The 22776-nt window shown below is 42.9% G+C and overlaps 1 protein-coding gene across 2 annotated transcripts in view; it reads left to right on the top strand.

The window, feature by feature from the left end:
* The window catches only part of RABGAP1 (RAB GTPase activating protein 1), an 855191-nt gene that overhangs the window by 639054 nt on the left and 193361 nt on the right, over positions 1-22776 (top strand). For both annotated transcript variants that reach the window (XM_078641966.1, XM_078641967.1), the window contains 3 exons: positions 7635-7763; positions 19971-20063; positions 22356-22466. In XM_078641966.1, the coding sequence (XP_078498092.1) occupies positions 7635-7763; positions 19971-20063; positions 22356-22466 (333 nt within the window). The remainder of the gene's footprint in view (positions 1-7634; positions 7764-19970; positions 20064-22355; positions 22467-22776) is intronic.

Genomic DNA, 22776 nt, shown 5'->3' with positions numbered 1-22776 from the left:
ATCTTGAAACATGCAAGTACCTGTTCATTGAGTGAGATTGCTGTCCCACAATTCACGCATGCGTCAGTAAGTGGAACCTAGGACTTTATTTGTGAACTTTCCGAGGTTGCACATTCGAAGCTGCTTTCCGCAGTCCTCCTGTTGAGGCAGATTGATCTAAGCAGCGTTCTAATTGTGGAAAACTGGATTGAATCCTAATCTCTTGTCCATTTTTCTAACTTGAAAAAAGCACTCTTAATAATATCTGATAGGGACTTCTAGTCACAGATTCCTTACCTTAGAATATCCCCAGGCGTCGCCTGTGCTGAACGTGACTTGTGCCGAACCTATATTGGTGCCACCTTGGCACGCTGATGTTTGTTCTTTCCTTTACAATCCAGATAGTGCTCATCCGGTCTGAGCTACCCCTCAGTTGTTTTTCCAAGGGTCTTTTTCGAAATTGTCAACTCTTTTTGGATTTCCATCTCCTGGTGTGAGCATGTCACCAAAGTAACCATCTGGTTTCAAACCATGGGCAGCCTGTCCTAGGCAAATGTCAGTGACAGACCCTCACTTGGTGTGTTTGTGGTCCCTGGAGCCAGTATATGACTCCAAGCAGTGTTTAGGATTGCTGTACCACACCCCCCCAAGGCACTGAGGGAGTGACACCTCTAGCTTCTTGACATCGCAACGCTTGAGGTCCAGTTTGTGTGGGACCGTTCACGGAGCCCCTCTTGACGTTCATCATTGCATTTGACGTCATCAGTAAGGTTGGTTAAGTTAAACAATCACAAGAAGTCCAATACTCTTCGACGTCATCGCGTACTTCGAAATCATGTGATGTGAAGAGGGAGCGATGGCACACCAGGCCCCGCGAGTTGGTGGAGCCTGCTCTTGGGTCTGTTCCATGCTTTCATGATTTACCGGAGCCGGACCAACCCACACCTAACTAAAAGAGTTTTATGAGGCAATGCACCTCCTCTTTAGACAGCCCGGCCCCTCTGATGCAGCTTTGGGCCAAACAGGCACAAAAGGGGCCCCTACTGGGATCAGGCCGGTAGGTTCATCCTCCTTTTCTGCCTTAACCCAGGGATTCCTCGCAGGTTTCACAGCGGAGCCGTTGCGAGACCGAGACCTTCCTCTGCACTGGTTCCAGTGCAGATGACTTTGTTATTCCTGATTCAGGCAGTCAGACTGCAACTAAAGACATTCTTCCTGAAGCAGAGCCGCTGCCTTATTTGATGGATAAGCCTGGTGAGGGAGATGTGGGAGGGGATCTATGGACCCTTATGAAGATGAACCAGTAAAGAACAGGACAACTGTTATGAGGAACTTGGTGAGGCCAGTGGGTTGGACACTCACCTGACACTGACCTGCTTTCTCCTCCTACTGTAGCTACGGAGGAGGGAGCCTCGTTTGCAATGGTGGTGCTGAGGTCCTTGACCATAACCTACTCTTAATGACATTTAAGACTAATGTTTCGATGGAGGTGCTTCAGCCTGGAGTCAATCCCCTCAGAACCCTTAATCCCATTCAATGAAACCCTTACAGGTGTCCTACTCGGGGGCCTTGTTCAAGCACCGCACAGGGGCTCCTGTGACTAGGACAATTTCCCGTCGTCCCGCTCCTGAGGATCCCAGTTTCCTTACACTGCATCCCACGTGGAGAGCTTGATGGTCCAAGCCTCCTCATCCGCTATCCACCCTGGCGCTTTGCCTATTCCTCTGCCGGATAGGAAATCCAAGTGGCTGGTCACCTTCAGTAAGTGAATGTTCTCTTCCAGTGTGGCACTGCAGTTGGTGAACACCATGTGCCTGTTAGACTGTTATTCCCATACACTGTGGTATTCGGTTGCGGAAGTGCTGCCTAAGGCCCCAGAGGAGGCCAAGGCCATACTCTTAGGCTGCTGCCAGTGGGAGGGATACAGCTAAGTTAACCATCCGCTATGGACTTGCCGCGACGGACTCGCTAGGCAGAGCAATTTTATTGTCTGTGGCCTTATGGTGTCATGCCTGGCTGAGAACATCTGGCTTTTCATGGGATGTCCAGGCTTCCCTCATGGACATGCCCTTTGATGGCTCGCCCCTTTTTGGAGACCAGGCTGATTCAGCGCTGGAGCGCTTCAAAGGGCAGCAGTGCAATAGCAAAATCCTATATGGTCTCCACCCACATTCGCCTCCCACCCACCACGCCAGCAGGCCACCCAGCCTTCTCATGGCCGAGGGTGTGGTTCCCACAGAGACCACATAAAACAGGCAGCCAGCAGTCTGGTCATTCCTTCCCCCCCACCCCACCCCGCAGCTGCTGCTTCCAAGCCACTTTAGTTCGCCCTCAGGCCATCATGGGCATCCAATGTCAGACAAGGATACACCATGACCTCCCCTACTGGCGGTGAAACATCAGACCGTTTGGTACTCCAGATAGTCCAAAGGGGCTACTCCCTCCTCTTTGTGACAACCCCATCACCCATGGCACCCACTTGGCTGTCAGAAGATAGTCTCTTTTTGGTCCGGCAAGATGTGCAGGCTCTCTTTGCTAAGTGAGCCATAGAGAAGGTGCCTGCATCAGAAATAGGTCGTGATTGTTTTTCGAGCTATTTTCTGATGCCAAAAAAGGGTGAAGATCTTTGTCATTTTCCGAATCTGAGCCTTCTCAACCTCTTGTTAAAAAAAGTTCAAAATGCTCAGGCTCACTTAAGTTTTGTCTGCCCTAGATCCTGGAGACTGCATGGTAGCGTTGGACTTGCAGGACGCTATGTTCAGTCAGCCACAAGCACTTTCAGTTCACTGTCCTACCTTTCAGCCTTAGTAGCGAAACTCTGTGTTCAACAAGATGATGGAGGTGGTCGAAGCTCCTCTCCTGCGGTCAGTGAGTTCAGTCATCCCCTACCTCGACGTCTTATCTGGTAGAGACCCTGTCTAGCCGCACATTCCTTACGACCTTCCCACCCTCCCTGCTCTGTGCACCGATTAAGGTGGAAGGGGCACCCTTTTAGGGGTTTTAGTCTTTTTTTTTTTCTTTCACCAGTGGTCGGTTCTCATTGTGGCTCCGTGCTCCTAGCGTGAAAAGTCCTCAAAATAACTGACCTCAGTGGGGAGAGGTGGCGCCTATATAGGTTCTGTACATGTGACTTCCAGCGTGGATAACACTAAGCCTACTGGCATGCAGGGGTACTTCTTGAAAATCTTTGATAGCCACTGTGGTTTTAAACATTCATGTATCACACACCACACTCTAGCCTCATTACTGCTGTTTTCTCTTCCTAGAAGTTAATATTTAATTGGCCCCTCTTCATCATACATAAACAACGTTCTTGTTTTAAGAGATACAGAAGTGCAAGAGGGTGATATCTAAAACTGACAAAAACTGATCACAGCTGTGTGTGTTGTGCTCGGGAGGAGGCCATCTGGGGCAGCTGGAAACACAAAAGGCGCGCAATCTAGGGCAATAATCATCTGGCCAGTTATAGCTGAACTTGCTGATGGCTTCTGCTGAAGTGACTCATGTCTCCCAAGTGCTGTTCTTGAGGTCCTGGGGACCTTGAGTGTGTCAAAATGTGCTTCTAAACAGCCTGAAAAACCTTGTGAATTAAAACGTTTTGGCTCCAAAGACCTCTGGAGGACCGGGTAAGACCTGCCAAGTCAATCCGGCGGAGGTGCATTTCAGCGGGACCAAAAATTCAGGTTTCTCTCGTGCTAAACCTTTTTTAAGAGGCAAATCTGGTTCAGCAGAACATTGTGGAGAGAGTATCCGGTTTAGTGATGCCCTGTTTGGCTTGCAGCCTAGCCCCGCTGGAGGACTCCAAGCTCCAAAAAATGAATTCCAAACTTAGAACTCTTCAACAGGTAAAGGCTCTAAAAGTATCCAGGTTGGAAGGTACTTTACTTAAGAGCAAATTTTGCTTTTCTCTCACCTGGAGCTTTCCTGCTAAAAGTCAACTGCTACACTGGGACCTCATCCAGAGCTATATTGCCTCATAGAGCCCTTCTTGGCCACAGCCTGCTGCCCTGCTGACTTTCCTTTCAGAGACTGAGTCAGAAGATAAAATTTCTGACCAGGATTAACCTGGTTTCTGTATCCAACTGGCGCTCCGTCATGGTCAGCCTTAAATCACCCCTGTCTGGTGCAGCCAGAGGACAGAAGTTGGCGCTTACCTCTTTTTTGTGCTATTTTTAAATTTCAACGTTGAAAATTCCTAATTCCTGGTCCCGAATTGGATTTTTGTCATTTTGATGTAATGTTGTCTGTTCAAGTAATCTATATTTTTATAATTTGGAGTGGGATTTTTATTGTGCTGGGTTTTCCATGTATTAACTGTTGTATACTTCTCAATGCTTTACACATTTTCTCAAGTTGAGCCTGTCTGCTTTGTGCCATAGATACCACGGGCTGAGCTCAGGTTTACACCACTAAAACCTTTATTGGACCTAACAAGAATAGTGACATTATGACTTGTGGTGGATGACCACCAAACCGCATCTGATAATACTCATCCTCACACTTAAACAATCCTTGGGAGTGCCTCAGGGTAAGGATATAATTCCAGCAGTTATCCAGACAATGTCTTACAATAACTTTAAAAAATAAGTTGATTCTTTTAATGTCCCCTCTCAAACTGATGACCACAAACTGTGTTATCAGCATTTAATAACATTCATGATATTGGAGTTAAGTTTCATGATTACATTCGTGCAATCTTCTATTGGATGAGCAGTCATTGCTTAAAACTGAACTCTGGTAAGACCGAAGTCATTCTGTTTGGGAACAGTCCCCTGTTTTGGACAGTATCCTGCTAGCCACATGAGGTGGGTGCACTCCCGGATACAGTTAAAAAGGCAAAGAATCTGTGAGTTACAATTGACGACCAATTGAATTACTCCTGTTAAATAAATTCAGTCATGTCCTCTTCATTCAGACTTTAAAATTGATCAAGAAAATGTTGTCTTTTATTCCCATTAGTGCAAAGAAAACAATTATCACCACCTTAGTTTTGTCTAAAATTGATTATTGCACTGGTCTGTATCTGAGTTTGCAAGAGCAATACTTGAATAAATTACAGAGTCTGCAAAATGCTGCTGCCAGGCTTCTCCTAGGCATTCCCAAGTTTGTCTGTTTCTCAGGCCATTAACTATCTACACTGTTTAACGGTTAGAAATCGTATACAATGTAAGGCACCCTGCCTGGTCTACAAAGCGCTTCACGACACAGGCCCTCCTTTTCCTAAGACAGTCCTTCAAGTGGTATTTGCCCAGTTGAGTTCTACGATCTCAAGGAGCAAAACATGTGGTAGTACCTAGATTCAAGAAGTCCAAGTGGGGTGGAAGCAGCTTCATCCTCCGAGCAACCAAAGGCTGGAACATGCTACCACTCCATATTAAGGCTTCTCCAACACTGCTTGCTTTTAGAAAACAAGTAACAACCTGGATTTTAATAACTAAATTTAATGTAAGTTTATTCAGTTGTGTTCATATTTGCACTAGCGCCAATACACCCCGGGGTAATAAAGCGCTTTAGAAAAATGCTGAACGTAACCTCATCCCAATTCAAGTGCTTTTGATTCTGAATGTCTGTGACAGCATAATTGTGACTGATATAGCCCCACCTGATTGAATACTGATTTACAAATTATGCTACCACAATGTTAGCTTATTGCCGCTGTCTTCTGTTTAGCGCCCATCCACGTAACTGGCAACTGCAATTCTCTCTCAGGGGATCTTCATTGATTGTCATAAGCACTGATTAGTCCCACCCACGTGTGGGGATCCCGGAGCAGTTCTTTCAAAGTCGCCTCTGCTGCTTCTTCAGACTCTGAGGGAAGTTTGTGCACTTTCATCCATGAAAGTCTCTCTGATTTAGTCAGGGCACTTGAATAATGTCTCAATGTTCAGCCATGTCTTGACGCTGCATTATGTCTCCACTTCTACGTCCCCCTGAACATAGACGGTGACCTCCTCCTCCTCGATGTGGTAAGAACTGTTGACGTCGCAACAGCTCTTGACAGCACGCAAGTAGGTGCAGTACCACTTCTCAACATTGAATGGGAGTTCTTTCCCTAGCTGCTTTCTTTTTCAGTCCTCAGAAAATGACTTTAGGGCACTGGTAGAAGGTGCAGTTTCGCCTCACCAGTTAGAAATCTTACCAGTCAGGGAATCTTGCCGTCTGCAGTGCTCCAGTTGGCCATGAAGGCGAATCTTCTATCTCTTCCCCCCCGCCCCCAAGCCCCTTTAGTGCCCATGGAAAGGGTCTTGCTGTGGCGACATGTCTTGTAGTCTGTCAGGCAAACATAAGATACAGATCCTGTGCAGGTCTGTTTTTACAATTGTTCTGCCTCAGTCTGGGAGGTTCGCAAAAATGGAGAGCCTTTTGCAAAAAATTTAATGAATTTCCTCTCAGGAAATTATTTAAAAATGCTCTACTCTCTAAAGAACGTAGTGTTTCAGTTTAAAAAAAAGTTTAAGATTTTTGTGGAAAAACACGTAATAACGGCAGACTTCTTCTACAGGATCCTGTCACCAGGAGTCAGAAACAACAACAGAGTAAACTGGCACCTACTGCATAATGGGACACTGGAGGTCAGACGCCCTTTATAGGACAGTGTCTTATTTACATTGCTTCAATGCTTCAGCCTATACAGGCTACATTGCTATGTATTATTCCTTAGCTTCCTTTAAAAAGAAGTAAAAAGTGTTTGTGAATGATGATTTTAAAACATCACTTTTCATTTTTGTTTAAGTGATTTTAATGGGGGTGACGCTTTTTTCCTTCAAAATTTTGAAGTAATTCCATAAACGTTGGCAATAAAGCCGGTTTTTAAGGCTGCAAAAAATTCTAAATGTTTGTCTCATGTTTCCTGGCCTTTGCAAAGTAAGGCGCAGTAGATGTGACTTTAAAAGAACTGCTCCGGGAATCTCGCATGTGGGCAGGATTATTCAATGCTTATGATTTCAATGAAGTTTCCCCTAAGAGAGAAAACTAGGATTACAGGTGAGGAACCATTCCTTGGTCATGTTATTGTGCCCCCCCCCCCTCCCCCAGACCTTCATTTCTGATTTATTGGTCCATTGTAGTACAAGTGGTCTCTCCCTTAACCCATAACTTGTATCTTGGCTTTATGTGAAGTGTTCTGTAAAGCCCCATTGTTAAAGCTGCAACACAGAAAACTGCTAATATATACATAATTAAACTTGTTCTGCAGGTTTGTACCTTTTTTCTCGAAACAGTTTCTAAATTTCCAACAGATTCTTTACCGTTTTTTCTAGTCCTCCTTGCACTTCAAAGTGGAATGAGTGCTTCCATCCTCTTGACCAAAAAATTGCTCTGAGATGATGTGATTCAGTTCCCTGATGATTACAAAACTAGTAATCGTATTGTTTTGGGAATCTCTTGTCTGAAATAGCTGCACTGTGAGATACCTCAGAAGCATCCTTTGGAAGTAAACCAAGACAATTCTACAAGCAATAGGACTGCTGCCCACCTCAATGCTTTTTCCCATTAGTGTACTTCTCCGAGTAGTTTAACAGTATAATGTGGATTAGGCTGCACTACAGTATATTAGTGCTAGCTAGGGTACTGTTTGGCATTGCATGTTGACACTTTTTTAATGTTTTGAGTACTTTCTACAAATGCCTTCCACTCAGCATTATTCGTTTTTTCAGACTTCAAAGGATGACCTGTTGTTAACTGACTTTGAAGGTGCTTTGAAGTTTTTCCGGGTACAGCTGCCAAAGAGGTATCGCTCGGAAGAGAATGCCAAAAAACTGATGGAGCTAGCTTGCAATTTAAAGGTAGGCAGATATAATGGATGTTAGTGATGTTGCAGTTGTTGCTTACAAGTAAATCTCAATTGTAAGAACCCTCAGTGTAATTTGAAATAAATTTACCTGTGTGAGTGGAATGTTTGCTAAAATTGATCTAAGCAATGTGCTAATTTTGGGAAACTGCATTAAATCATAACCTTTTTTCCATTCTACTAACTTTTAACAAAGTTCTCTTCATAATCATGTCAAATCGATGATTAGATTAAACAAAAAAGTGATGGGTAGGTTGCTTGAATTAATGTCAGCCACTGGTATTTACACGGGATCTCACCTCAGTCCATCATTGTTTTCCAACGGTGCCACCTCAGATAACACCCAGCCACATGCAAATCAGCCTCGCCTCTGCTCAAATAGAACCATCCAGCCCGAACCGGAACACAAGCAACCGAAGACTGGTTTGACCCTGGTTGGGGCTCTTCAGTCAGGTGCAGCCTGGTTCCAGTGGAAAAGTGAGCACAGAACCCTTATATAAGCATTCTCGTTGCACTTAGAAATGCACACTTAAATAAACAAAACGTGATGGGTGCGATGCTTGAATGAATCTCAGTCACTGGTAATTAATCAGGGACACAGCTCAGTTCATCATTTTTTTTGCCTACCAGCCTCTATCAGATTAGACTAAGCCATATGTAAATCAGCTTAGACCCTGCTCTTTTGGATACTTCAAACTGATGACTGTGCTCTTTAAGTGTTCTTGCATGTATCCAAATAAAGTTCTGAAACTTAATGTTCAGTCTCTTACCTGTTATTTTCATAAAATAGTCGAAATTGCTTGCTGTTAAAATTTTAAAATGTTTGTTCAAACATTTGTTGAGCCGAACAGCCTGATTGAAAACCGCATCATTTCATTTGATCGGTGTTTGTGCTCCCTGTATACTGAAGAAAGAGGGTAAGGTCAATTTCTGTTTAGTAAAAGAGATGCTGTAAGCCCTTGACGAATGGTGTATGCCACCCTAATATTGTCATTTTTATGTAGGCATTAAACAGGGTAATCAAACATGGTACTCTGTGGTGAAAGTGCCCTGAGTCAGTAGGGGCACCAACTATGAAATAAATTCAAGGAGGGCAACCTAAAACTGTCATTTGTTATCGGTAGATAAGTACTATTTCCAGACTTTGGGATGAAGTTATCTCAGCTTGGGTAACTAGATAGGAGTATCCTCCATGGGAACAGTCCAGCCCGAACTGCCAAGCCATGCCTTCCCTGGACCGGAAGCAAGCTTCCGAGGACCGGTTTCTGGCATTACAGCCGTCTTCAGCCCGGCTTGCCCTTTTGTACCGCTTTTGGCCGCCTTAAGTGTGGCAGGGTATGCTCAGACGTGAGTCCCTTGCTCACTTTGCCACTGGATTCAAGCAAGCCGGGCTGAAGACGCGGTAATGCCAGAAACCGGTCCTCGGAAGCTTGTTTCCGGTCCAGGGAAGGCATGGCTTTGCAGTTCGGGCTGGACTGTTCTAATGAGGCACAGGGTCAGACTGATTTGCTTATGGCCATGTCTGAACTGGGGTGGCAGAGTGGGCTAAAGAACGGTGATGGATCAAACCCAGATCTTTTGACTGGGTGTGAGTGTTTGATTGGTTCAGATGCTCCGTCCATCACCACCCCCTTTTTTACCATCCTTGTGGTGGGGCAGCACGCGCACAGTTTAACAGCACCACTATGCTTCAGACCGGCAGTGCTTGCAGAAGGGCTGCTGTGGTGACCCTCAGATACTGCAAAGACTCCACACTAAGGCTGCCCTGCCGCAAGGGGCAACACTGGCATTTCACAGACAGGGTAGGCTATTTAGGTCTCGCCTGAGCCAGCGCATGCGCTGTTCTGGTGGGACATTTAGTGAGTGGGCTTTAAAAAGCAGACCACAGCTTTTTGTCTGTCCTTGAGCGTGCGGTTACGCGCACAGTTACAAGCAAAGGCTCGTAACTGTGTGCGTAACCACTCAACCTCTTCAGCTTGCTCGCGCTTCAATGCTCCTCCCCCACCACAGAGCGAGTTTCACGGCTGCGTGTCTTGTTTCATGTGTACAAGTAATTGCCTTTGATTTCACTTCAAAAGCTTGTTCTTCAAAGGCATCATACTTTTCTCTGGTATGTATTTATTTACACTTGAAATTGACTGGTAATCTTGTTGCTTTCAGCATTCCACAGTGTTTTCATTTTCACTCCCCCGTCGCCTCTTCCCCCTCCCAATCTTCAGAGTGCATCTTTTTGCTCCCCCCACCTCACGAACCTGCAAGCACTTCTCCTTTTGGGCATCCTTACAGCGTGCGATCACTTACTTTCACTGCTGTCACGCGCACAACTCCCGGGCTTGTTTCACCATGTTTTCAGTGGCTACTTGTGTGCCTTTTTTTGCAGTCGGCTTCACTTTACTTTTGATTGTCTCGTACCTCCTCCTGCTCTGATTCAAAACCCTCTCTCTCCATCTCACCCTTTTCTGCCTCAACTCCTTCGCACTCTGCCTGGGTTCGTTTCACACTGGGATTGAGCAAACATTCCACCATTCCCCCAGGGCACAAGCAGGGACCTCCTTGCGGTCTCCCATGTTAACCTCCTTGCGGTCTCCCATGTTATTTGTGCATTCTCCTGTGCACCCAGGACAAAGCAGGCATCCGCATCAGTTTGCCTTTGTAGTGCGATGGGCTTCCTCGAGACTGGTGCACATATCGACTTATACTTAATAATTTGGCGTGTTTAAAAGTGCACCATTTTTTAATGGTGCGCACACACTTGTTTCTATTTAGTTCCTGCTCGTGTTCAGCTTTGGAGCCGTATTCAATTGCATCTTCCCTCCTCCTCCTGACCCATACAGCGGATGAACAACCTCCCAGCTTCCTCTAAGGATGTTCAGGGAATTATATTTGAGAGCTTTCCTTAAATGGTGTCATATTAATATAGTGCAATGCATGAATATGCTTGACTGCCTTTTATAATCAGGGTGTAAACATTTTCTTCTGTACTCTGGCAGCCTCGCATTGCCGTTTTTTTTCATTGGGGATTATTTCAGCAGGAGGTGGGTCTAGTTGATTGACAGGGCCTGGCTACTCCCGGCATGCGCCGTGCATCCCATCATATCCCTTGTGCTGCTGCACAAGTGATTCCTGGGGACCATGTTGTTAGATTTCTGCCTGCATTCCAAGAGGTAATAAACATTAGCATAGCCAATAGGTCTCGCCTTTTGGACCTTATAAGAATTTAGTTATGCAGCACAATATCCTTACTGCAACAACGTTAACTGTTGCATGGCTAAACACTTATAAGGTCCCAAAAGCGGGACCTATTGGCTATGCCAATGCTTGTTTTAAGACGGTACTCTGCACTTCACTACAATTGCAGTCATCATGTGACTTCCTGCACTTACTGTTTCCAGACACAGCATCACTGTACTGGGATGTGTAACGGTGGGATTAATATATTTCAGAAAGGGTTGAACTCCTGAGGCTTCATTAACATGCTTCATAGGTACTGATAGTACGAAGGCGGGAGGCTTACAGGGGCAGCAGCATGAAACAAGTTACTTACCTGTAACTGTAGTTCTCCAGTATTGCAATCTTTCATAGCTTCACATGCTTCAATCATTCCCTGTCGTCAAGATGAGAGCCCCGGTATTATTAAGAGTAATGTCCTATTATACATAGCACATTAGGCCCTAGGCCTTAAAATATTTGTAACATATCTGTCCTTCAGTAAAAAAGGACCAAACTTAGAACCAGCCAATCAGTAGACACCACCCTTTAGAACCTTCCTGGGAGAAGCTCCAGTCCCTCAGATTTTCTACTGCACGTCGAGCTAATGGAGTCTCCACTGAGCTCGGCTCAGTTTTTCTTCTATTCTCTCTATTTTGGAGTATTTTTCAAGTCCAGTTTACTACCAACTCAGTAGATCTGTCTTGAGGTGATTTAAACTGAAGCCCCCCATGTCAGATACACCTAAAAAAGGTCTCTACAGAGCCTGTGGCACTTGCAGGAAGAAAAGACTTCATATTGATGATAAACACAAAGACTACCTTTATTGCCTGTATCCTGAACACAAACCTAAGGATTGCAAGGTATGTCAGACTTTCTCCACAAAAACGTTGAAAGATCGTGAACAAAGGCTTCTTTTGTGGCTTCAGAGACTTAAAAACTGGGATACAGTGGTCTCTGATGGGGAGAGTGATACTTCTTCTAAATCTTCCACTAAAACGCCTCTAAAAAGCTCTTTAGATGACCCTGCTGGTTCGTCGCAGCTTCCTACGAAAGCACCAAAAATGTCATCTCGTTTTTCTCAAAAGCAGTCTGGGGTCTGTTAGCAAAGTTTCTCACAAAGAAAAGAAGACTGTCTACTGGAAAGCCAGCTTCAGAATCTTCTACTCCGCCTATGAAACTGAATCATACCTTCAAGAAGCCTACTTCAGCTCCACTGATGAGCAGCGTGTCAGCGACACCTCCATTGACGAGAAAATCCTCTCCTGTGGCGATTCTGCTCACATAGACGGTGTCTACAGTCACTACCGTCACTGTCTCTTCAGAACTATGAAAGTTCCAATACTGGAGTAAAGGACTGTTCTTTTTCACACAGTGCGACATGCTCAGAACCTCCTTACCTTAAATGGTTAGAGGTTAGAAACAGTGTGTACAAAGATAGTGGGTCTGATTGACTTGAAGGGAATGGTTTTGAGTGTTGAGGTGAAGTTGATAGTGATTGCCGTCGAACATTAGAGATAGTGCTGCTGTCGAAGGCCTTAGTACTGTGGGTAGGTTTGCGGTTCACTCGATACTGAGTGAGTGTTAATCTAACACCGGCAAGCTCGGACATGTGAGGGCAGATCATGCGTCATTTGCGCGGCCTGGACTTAGATCCTCCCGCCCAGTTGTGAGCCTATGAGACAGCTACAGTCTAAATTATTACTGGGATATGCATAGGCCTGGGCCTCTAGAATTATGCAGCAGGGGAGGACCAAATTATACAGTAGGGTTGACTAAATTATACAGCAAGAAAAGGCATAAGATACGGGAATTCTTTGATAGCTTTACTTCATTATTTTGTCATTTGTACACACTAACATCACTGCCTGGGCACATGTTTCACCTCATTTGTACCAGTTTAACACTTCAATACAACAATAAAAAATTGAAATGTGCCCCGTCAACCTTTGTGAAGGGTCATCCAGTGCGTCATATCTGGTTTTCCCACGTTTTAGATACTTTTCATCCTATTGAGCTAGAAACATGTTTCGGTAAGATCTGCAGACTATGCAGCAGATGGATTATATGGGATTTGGCCAATTCCATAATTATGTGGAAAAGATAGTGGTCGCAAAATTGAATACTTTCAGTGGCCCTGGCTTAGATTAACAAGCGTTCTGCTGTCTCAAGCTTTTCTGGAACTGGGTCCTCTTGTAGATGTTTCTAGAATCTAACCATTGAGCCGAGGTGTGTGTATTTTGAAGGAATGCTCTGCTTTAGGTGGTTCTGAGCGTTTTACAAATGAGGGCATGGCATATTGAGGACTGTTTCACTTGAGGGACAGCCTTGCTATCTCAACCCTTACTCAAGAGGTGTGTAGCCAAAGAGTAACCAGTGGTATAGCACTGCTGTTTCATGGCCTAATGAGAGCAGTGTACCCCAACGCTTAACCCCACATACACATGCTTACCTGTGAGGGACAACTGTTGCTGGAATTATAAAATCCATGTAACCTGTGTTGTAGCTTTGCTGTCCCAACTATTGATGAACTCTTTGGGGACTCTGTTAAAACTCTCCTGTCTCAGACATTGAGAGTGACGTAACCCAGTCAGTAGCTCTGCTGATTTAAGCATTACAGAGAGATGTGGAAACAGAGAAGGAATTTTTTTTAAGGCTTTGAAGGGAGCAGTGAAACCTGAGTTAGATCTGTGCTGCCATAGACATTTAGGTTTGTTCTGCTGGATCTTGTACTACCTACATGTGTGTAAATTAAGTATTGCTCTGCTCTTTCTAGGTGTTAGGGGTAGCAATGGAAACTGAGGGATAGCTCTTCACTCTTGACAGTCACTGAGTTCATTGCAACCCCAGGGGTAGCTCAGTTGTCACAGGCCTTACAAAGGTTTGTCACCGGAGAGGCAGCTGTTGCAACGTCATCCTCTGTGCCCTGTGCACCCCCATTTTTTGCGGATTGATACTGGTGGTAACTGACTCTGTCCCTGGGCTCTGTCTCACCAGGCCCAGCGCAATGTTGAAACACAAGTAGAAACACACACATGTATTTGGGTACACTATGTATTAGGGTACTCTTACTATTGGCATGACCTACCCTATAAGTCCCTAGTAGATAATAGGGCAGGAGGATTAAAACTACCTATAAGTTAGTAGTATAAAATAGGGCATGGCAGGTTAGAGGCTAGCAGCCCTTTTCGCACTTATATGTGTGCACTCAAATGTGTGCACTGCTGAGCACCTAAGGTCATCTTAAAAACAGCCCTGTCTTGCAAAACTGTTTTTATACGTAAATTAATTGCAAACTCGACATTGGAGGTAGTGGCACTTAAAAAGTGATAATCTACAACATTGCTACATATTGAAGACTCCCTAGATCTTAGCTAGGTGTCCTAGGGGTGGGGTGGTCATGTAACTATAAGTAGGGTCCTTATAAAAGATGTTTTATGTGCCGTGGGGATAGAGAAATTGCACATGTCACTTCCCCCACTATAGTAAAGTGCCTAACAAAATCGGCTTTGGTGCTGTGAGCACTCTGAAGTGAGAATCTATACTATTTTTGCATATTCAGGACCCCCAAGGTGTCCCAGTTGTGGGGTGGGGTTTGGGGGTGTCACACAATTACAAACATGGCCCATATAAAAGATGTTTCTTATGCCCTGATTCAGAAATGGCAGATTGCAGTTTCCCCATTACTGATGCCTAGCCCCATAGAATAACAATGAAATAGTTTTATTCAATTCCTAGCAATATATATGTGTTCATAAACTATCATTCAAGGACTTAGGAGAATGGCATTGATGAATCCAACAATATGCCATTGTTGAATAGATCCTAAAATATACGGAAAAAAGTTATAAGACTTTTTTGTCTGTAAACCAAAATCCAGCCTTCCTGCAGTCTTTCTTGATTGGTCTGAGTGAACAGGATTAGCCAAACTGCTCTGATGAAGTGATAAGTGGCTCATACAGGGAGAGGCTATGTGCTGGAGAGAGTTCTGCTACACAGGAATGCCAGAGCAGTGAGGAGGGGTCGTAAAGCATGAAGCTTCAAATGAGGAATAAGACAGGCAGGGTATGCCAGCTCCATCTGCCCCATCCCCTCTGACACAGCCAGATAGGGGGCTTAAGGAAGGAATCTGCAGATGTGGTTGTGGAGAGCTCTGGAAATGAGCCATACTTTGAGTTAGTTTAGTTAGTGCATAATGCTCTGCTGAGAATTCAGCCATGTTGAATTTTTTGACGAATAGCTTTCTGTGAGAAGATTATACCGCACTTTGGAGGAGGTGGTCACGCTCTGTGTTGTTGCCTTGCACCTCATCGGACAGGAGTACTCTCCTGCTTGACCCCATAGAACACTGAATAATTATGTGAGAGGTGCAGAGCCTCTCAGATCTGCTGCCTGAAAGTAAGAGAAGAAGGATTACCATGCTGGAAACTTGATTTGCACCATCAAGCCCTGCATTCTGACTGACTGCGCCTGCTGCATTATCTGGAACTACAGCCTTGCGGATATACCTTCCTTCTAAAGGATTAAAGAGTGGACTTCCTGCCTGCTACAGTTTAGCAGAACTCGCCTGCACCATCATCACCATCATCACCATCATCACCACCACCACCACCACCAAGAGTCCACTGCCTGGAACTTAAGGAAGAAGTTCCAGAACTTTAAAGAAGTTTCAAGCAACTTTGGAAAAAAGGTCCAAAAGGTGATGACTCAACATGGATAGCCAAGTCAGCCATCTTCAACTGTGACCCAGCCAGACTCTAGGTTCTTTCTGAAAGTCAAGCTGGTAAACCTTCACAGAATCCAGGCTGGTTAAGAGCATAGACAGACCATGGCAGAAAAAGCTCTGTTTCTGTGCAGGGCTCCAACGACGTCAGCCTGAAAGTTTGACTTTGTCCTTCTCAAGCACACCCAGATGGTGCTATAGGTTTCTAAGTGCTAGAAAGTGTTTATTCTTTGAAAATTCATATTTTTCCCAGTAGCTGCACATCTTGCAGGTTCACACATGAGCTGTCACCTCTAACTGGAAGACTGAGTGGGAATTAGACCATGATTTGATTGAGGTGACTTCTATAGATTAGCTAGTCTTGAGTCTGCTGTAACTTTGCTGTTCATTCTGTTTCTCTTGAAAGTCCTTCAGAAAGTACATGCGGTAGAATACAGTTGATACTGATTACCCTAGATTGGATAAGGAAATTTGGTAACCAGTATGTTGGCATTTAACATTTGGCCAGCCTCTTCCAAACATGATGGACAAGCTCTTGCAGCAGGATAGTCTGGTCCTCCAACCCAGTCCTCAAATGCTGCTCTAGTGTAGATTGACTTGTGCCAGTTAAAGGTTTTTTGCCTTCCTGATGACGTAACAAATATCCTCTTTGCAGCCATCTACATAGTCACTGACACACTTTTCAGCCTGGAGTCTTTTAAATCCCACCATTCTACCTGTGATTCGTTTTTCTGCTGGCACAGCAGGGTCTGGCAGTGGCTACAGTTGAGATCTGTTTTACTGCCCGGACTGCCAGTATGTGTTTTTACCAGGAATTCCTGTTTGTTTAGAGCACCCCCAGCAGTGCTTTTTCTGAAATGTTTACTTTTCTATCTCTGCCTTCATTGTTCCTCAGTGGGATTTAAATCTTTTGTTGACTTCAATGGCTTTCCCATTCTAGCTGATGCACAGTTGACCAATTTGTTCCATTACTCTCAATTTAGTATTGTGGCGGGTCCCCTCAGTTCACTTTTATGGCATTCTACCTGGATAAGTAGTCCTACGTACTTATCCATCCTTTATCCTACTCTTCTTTAATACAGACAGTAGCATCTGACTTTCCCATGGGTCTGTCTTTTACCCTTCCAACCTTCTCCCTTCCTCCTAAACCTACTCATGGGGAGTTGCTACTTAGACTGGATCTTAGCTTTGCTACATTCGGTTAGATCTATAAGCTTAAAAAAAGGCAAGGCATTTCTTGTTAGGTGGTCTTCTGTATCAAGATCTGCAAATTCTAAAGATTGCAGAAGCTACGTATTTTGAAACTTTGTGTATAATATGAAATGTTTAATTGGGGATTGTGGCCCCAAAACACAATCCAGGCCATGTGGCCACTTGATAGTTCTAAAGATTTGCACTATTCAAGGTCCAAGATTAATGTGATTTTGGACAAACCGTGGAAGGATCGTCCAATGTTGTACCATAAAGGCTACCCTAAGTGTGTCTCAATTAAAAGAACAGAAAGTGAGTGGGGTTATCTACAGGGTGCCTCACTTACAAAACAGTGATTAGTGATTGGTGGGTGTACGCGGTGCAAAAAGTATAATTAAAGGACAAAGGGAGAGCATTGGATAGTTGTCACTGGTGCACATCAGTCCATTAATGCATTTCATAGCATATATTACAGTACATATTCGTTCCCTTGTGGGGATTTGCCGGGGTGTCACTGTCCGGCAAATCCCCACAAGGGAATAAATGTTGTCCTTTAATTATACTTTTTGCACCACATATACCCACCAATCACTGTTTTGTAAGTGAGGCATCCCTGTAGATAACACCTGTAGATAATCCCCTTCACTTTCTGTTCTTTTGTTTTTTTAATTGAGACACACTTAGGGTAGCCTTTGTGGTACAACATTGGACGATCCTTCCACGGTTCTTGGACCTTGAATAGTGCAAATCTTTAGAACCATCAAGTGGCATATGGCCTGGATTGTGTTTTGGAGTCACAATCCCCAATGAAACATTTCATATTATACACAAAGTTTCAAAATACGTAACTTATATAATCTTTAGAATTGTGTCTAAATTGATTCTCCTTTTTTCACTAAAGTGCAATGAGCTGTGCCTTATGAGAGTGTAACGGGGGCCACTTGGCCAGAGGTATGAGCATCAAAAAGTGTGATCATTAATCCGCCATTATGTGAAGCAACATTTTGGGGTTGTCAACACTAACTTATAAATTTATAATTAATTTTATAAATGGCGCTATGAATTTGATGTATGTAAAATGTACAAATTGAATTATCACCATGATTTGTTTCGCACATGCACTAGGAACCATCCGTGTATATATTTTGCGGAAGTCTGTCTTCCAGCTCTATAACTGGTTGGGAACACTATTGGTCCTTTTTCTATTTTCTGTAAATACACTTTTTAAATGGTGGATATGCAACTTGTAAACTTGGCTTGTCCACTAAAATATGAAGGTTAAGAGGATACTGCCAAGGTAAACACTAATACTAGGTTGTTTTGCTGGAAGGCATACTGACACGATTTGCATCCATAAGACAGGGTTTCATTGGTACTGTTGTGAAGAAGAGCGTCTGCTCGAAACGCGTCGCCATTGACTAAAACACTTTGAAAAACAAACCCTGGTGTGCGAGTCTTTTTCCTACGAGTGGACTGCCTGTGGGACTTCCAGACATATCTATATCTCAAATGAAAGGAAAAATCTGCACTCATGAACTGGGCAAATGTGCTCTTTATTTTCTTTCTATTAGCTGCTGCAGCGTTCCTGACACGTTTCGGTCGGTACGACCTTGATCACAGGTGAAATCAATCTAGTAACAGTCTCAGTTCCACTTATTTATATTCACGCCCAAAATGGGCTCCCTCGTGGGTGTTGCAATGATTGTTGGAACTCGTAGTCACACCAAATATTTCATTATCAAAGCCCCAGTGGGATAAATCAATTTTAATGTCTATCCCGCACCCCTTTACCAGGCCAATAAAAACACACATTTAGCAGCCAGTTGTTCCTTTTGCAGAACAATATCAAAAAAGGTTGCTTGGACCCATACTGTAGACAATCCTGATTAATCTGCAGGAAGATAGCCACCACAAATCCAAACGAAATGACTTGTTTTTCTGTGACTAGATGGGTTGGAATCATTAACTTAAGCACAGATGAATTATTTTAGTATGAATTTCACAGAGCTCTTGGTCCCTGTCAGAATGTATGCTACTTAATTACTGAAGTAGGATGGGGAGCAGCCAAAAAGCTATTTACATTTGTATGCTCCTTAGAGAGAACTTTAAAACCTTTATTGTTATAACCCATGGCCTATTCAGAAGTGCCTTCGCTGTGATGTATGATTTTGCATATCCCTTGAATGCCAGCGCACATGTATGTGTAATATTAAGGTATTTACTATATTGTCCTACGACAGAGCATTGACAACAAGCTCTTAGGAATTCTGAATGTGCAAGCAAGTCAAAAGGTATAGAAGCAGTCCTGGCTATCTTAAGGGAATACTTATTAGGAAATGCATCAAGACATTTGTAGTTATGTGTACATTTATCAAAATTGCTTTCTTTCTATGGTTTTTGCTCCGTAAGATACCTGTGATTGTTTGGTCTATTGCAGTACCTTTCTTTGCAATCTCCTTTAAGTCTGTACCTTCTTTTCTTTTCCGCCAGTGCATTAATAGTATGCTTTCTTCTCCTCGTATTCTTCAGTATGCAAAAAGTTTGCTCTGCACTAAGAACTGGAAATCTCAAGATAGAAAACCATTTGAAAATGGGATCAAGATGGCATTCTTGCACAATAAAATGCTATTTAATAACTTTTGATAGTATGGAACACATCTAAGACTCCAGACAAACCTGATGTGTTCTGAAATAGCAGCTATTAAAGAAGGTTATTTAATGGCACTGCTTTTTTAGGGATGTATGTGACCCTAAGCTTTCTTGTACAAAACAGTTGCTAGATCTTTCCTAAGGAAACGAAAGCAGCATGTGATTATGCTATCTGGAAAAAGTTAAGTAATCAATAATGATGCAGATAATTTTATCTGAAGGTTGGTCAACATTAAAGCAGTGCCATTAAATGAGTGCTAATTGATGACACTGTTAGCCAAGTACTACTTGTGCATTGGCAGTAGCCTTTGTCTAAGTTTGGTAAGTATTTGTTCTCATAAATATAACGTAACAGCAATTAGTCATCTTTCTTCAATCCTGGGTAATGTTCATACAAATACTTGTGATTTATGATGTTTGTTTTATCTACAGATTGGTCTAAAAAAATTAAAGAAATATGAAAAAGAATACCATACTATGAGGGAACAGCAAGCTGAACAAGAGGATCCTGTAGAGAGATTTGAGGTATGTTCGTCAAGCAGCCAAAAACTGACATTTCAAACATTTGGCTCAAATGTAATTTTTGCTAGAATTCATTGTTTTGAATGTTTGTCCAGTTTAAAACTTCTAATGCAGAATTGGCCCTGAGGACAATGAGTTGTAACCTTCTATTCTTTGATGGCATTAGTTTATTTTGTTAAATGATACACAATGATATGAACACCATTTCAGCAGTACATATAATGCATGTGGAGGGGCCTGTATTATCCTTGATAGTTGTTTTTGATCTTGTTTATCAAGAATATTTTGTCAATGAAACAGATTTAAGTTCTTATGAGCAATTTTAATAGAAATCCCCAGTTGAGATGGGGTGGGCGGATTTAACTAAAAACTCTGCAAGATTCTATGTAGTTCTGCTAATGGCGGAATTCCGGTCCATGGCTCTGCTCGCACTGATTTTTAGTGCTGGGAGCTTGTGAAATCTCATGGGGAGGCAGTGTAGCACTTGTTTTTTCTTGCTCGCGCTCTGCGGCGGTTGGCAGTTTTTGTCACACTCCTCGCTCCCAGTGGAGCACAGAGTGGGAGAAAGTCCGCACTCTGCCTGTGGAGCGTAGTTTAATGCTCACCCCTAATGCTGAACACTCCCTTGAATGCTGGGCACTTTAAAAAAAAAAAAAAAAAGTTTCCATAAGTAGGACCAATGTGCCATGTTTCTCCAACTATAACAGTGTTGCAGGAAGTGTTGGTATCTAGCACTGTCCCAACCCTTACATTTTCTTTGCTAGGTTAGATGACTATAATACTATTATTTGAGAACTTGGGATTTCTCGCCATATTATGTTAGATGACATCTCACTGACTTTAAAGACTGTTGTTCACTGTTGCCTTTATCTACGGAGTTCAAGTTCAAAATAGCAGCATAATGTGGCCCTGTTAAGGCTCTGTACATAAATGTTTTATACATTTACTTAGTGCTAGAACAAAGGAGTATTCCTTTGTGAAGTTGTATCTATGACTACACTTGAGCACATTTTTGACAGGAACACTTTGTTCAGCTTCATTCTCCATGCTCGTTGATGGTAGATATGCAATAGGAAATATTTTCATTCTTGCCTTTTCACGGCTTAATCTTGGGCTGTATATCTACTTGTATAAGATATTCAACAGTTCTACACACAAAGCAGGTGGCTGTTGCCCATTGGTGTCTGCTTTGTCTTTGACCAGTGGCGGCAAATGCAGTACAAAGAGGAAAGGAATGCTTTGTTTTCAAGTTCCGGCGGACTCCTATTTACCAGTGAAGGACAGCGAACAGGCTATTCATTTAGTTGTCGGCATGTATAGTGATTAACGTTTTCTAGACGTCTGACTTAGTTTCAAAAAGTGTGACTGCATGACATTATTTGCTTTTTTTTAGCATGTAAAGACGCATAGCACAAAATGTTGCATGATGCATATATAGGTAATAGTCAGTGGAGGAGAGTGACCTATTTTTTACAAAGCACATGGAAGAGAAATTATCTCCTCCTGGATGGTTTGCTTGTGGATTTGTGAGTGAATTAAAAATGTAGACTTTAGGTGGGATCATAGAAATATTGTTCAAAGGCACTAGAAATAGGGACAGACTTCTTTAGAATGGAATCCTGAGACTTTAAAATAATCCTCATTACTTCATGCATTTCCGCAAAACGCTGTATGATACAACCTCACTCAATATCTCAGTTTGCTCTCCCAATATATTAGGTCGAATTGTGTCCTGACAGAGGTCAGTGAATCACACTGGTCTGTAAAAAATGTGTATTAGATTTTATAGCTCAGAGTGGTCTTTTATTGATAGTAATTTATGCCGCATTACATAATATTTAAGCAAAATTAATATTTGGATACATTAGAGATAGTCCGTGCAACCAAGAGACACCTTTGAACTACTTTGCCAAATTAGATTGAACAAGCTTGGGTTAAATGGAGTTAAGATAAGTCCATCACCCCACAAATGGCACCTTCAATGTACTATGGGGAGGGGCACCTGTTGGCAATTAGAGCCAGCCTTTAATGATGACGTGCTTCCAAAAGGCATCTCCTTGTAGATAGTGGCAGTGTACACACTTCTTTATTTCAGTAAATGACTAAAGGTTTTTGTGACTGACGCAGTGGTGTATTTATGTTTGAAAGTAATAAAGTGGGAGGCTTTTACGGATACTGTTGCCGTTCCATAATGTCATTAAACCATATTGAATAGCTTTGGAAGATTTTATTCCCATTCACTTATGATACGTTAAAGAAAAAATGTCAAAAAGTAATTTATCTTTTTTTCTTAAGCGCGAGAACAGACGTCTCCAAGAAGCAAACATGAGACTTGAACAAGAAAATGATGACCTTGCCCATGAATTGGTTACAAGCAAGATAGCATTACGGAAAGATTTGGATAATGTAAGTCTAACTTAAAATAGGATTTTTATTTTCAAGACAGCTAAAGACTAAACAAATTAGACAGAAGTTTATATTGTGTGGTGGCTAAAGGCACCTGGCTTTTCCATAATTGTAATAATTCTTTCCCAGCAGCCACTGGTTTATATTGTGAGCATTAAGACAAAGTAATCTCTGCCATACGATATAAAAACATTATTTTAGGCTTCATTGATGTATTACAACACACAATCGAAAACTGCTTTACTCCCTGTATATTTTTGAACTTGAACTGCTTGACAGCTTTTCTTTTTTTGATTTTGTTAATTTCCTT

Source organism: Lissotriton helveticus, chromosome 5_1, assembly GCF_964261635.1.
Source record: "Lissotriton helveticus chromosome 5_1, aLisHel1.1, whole genome shotgun sequence".
In the NCBI taxonomy this organism is placed as follows: domain Eukaryota; kingdom Metazoa; phylum Chordata; class Amphibia; order Caudata; family Salamandridae; genus Lissotriton; species Lissotriton helveticus.
Note: the sequence above shows the minus strand (reverse complement) of the source record. Positions and strands in the feature narration are given on the sequence as shown.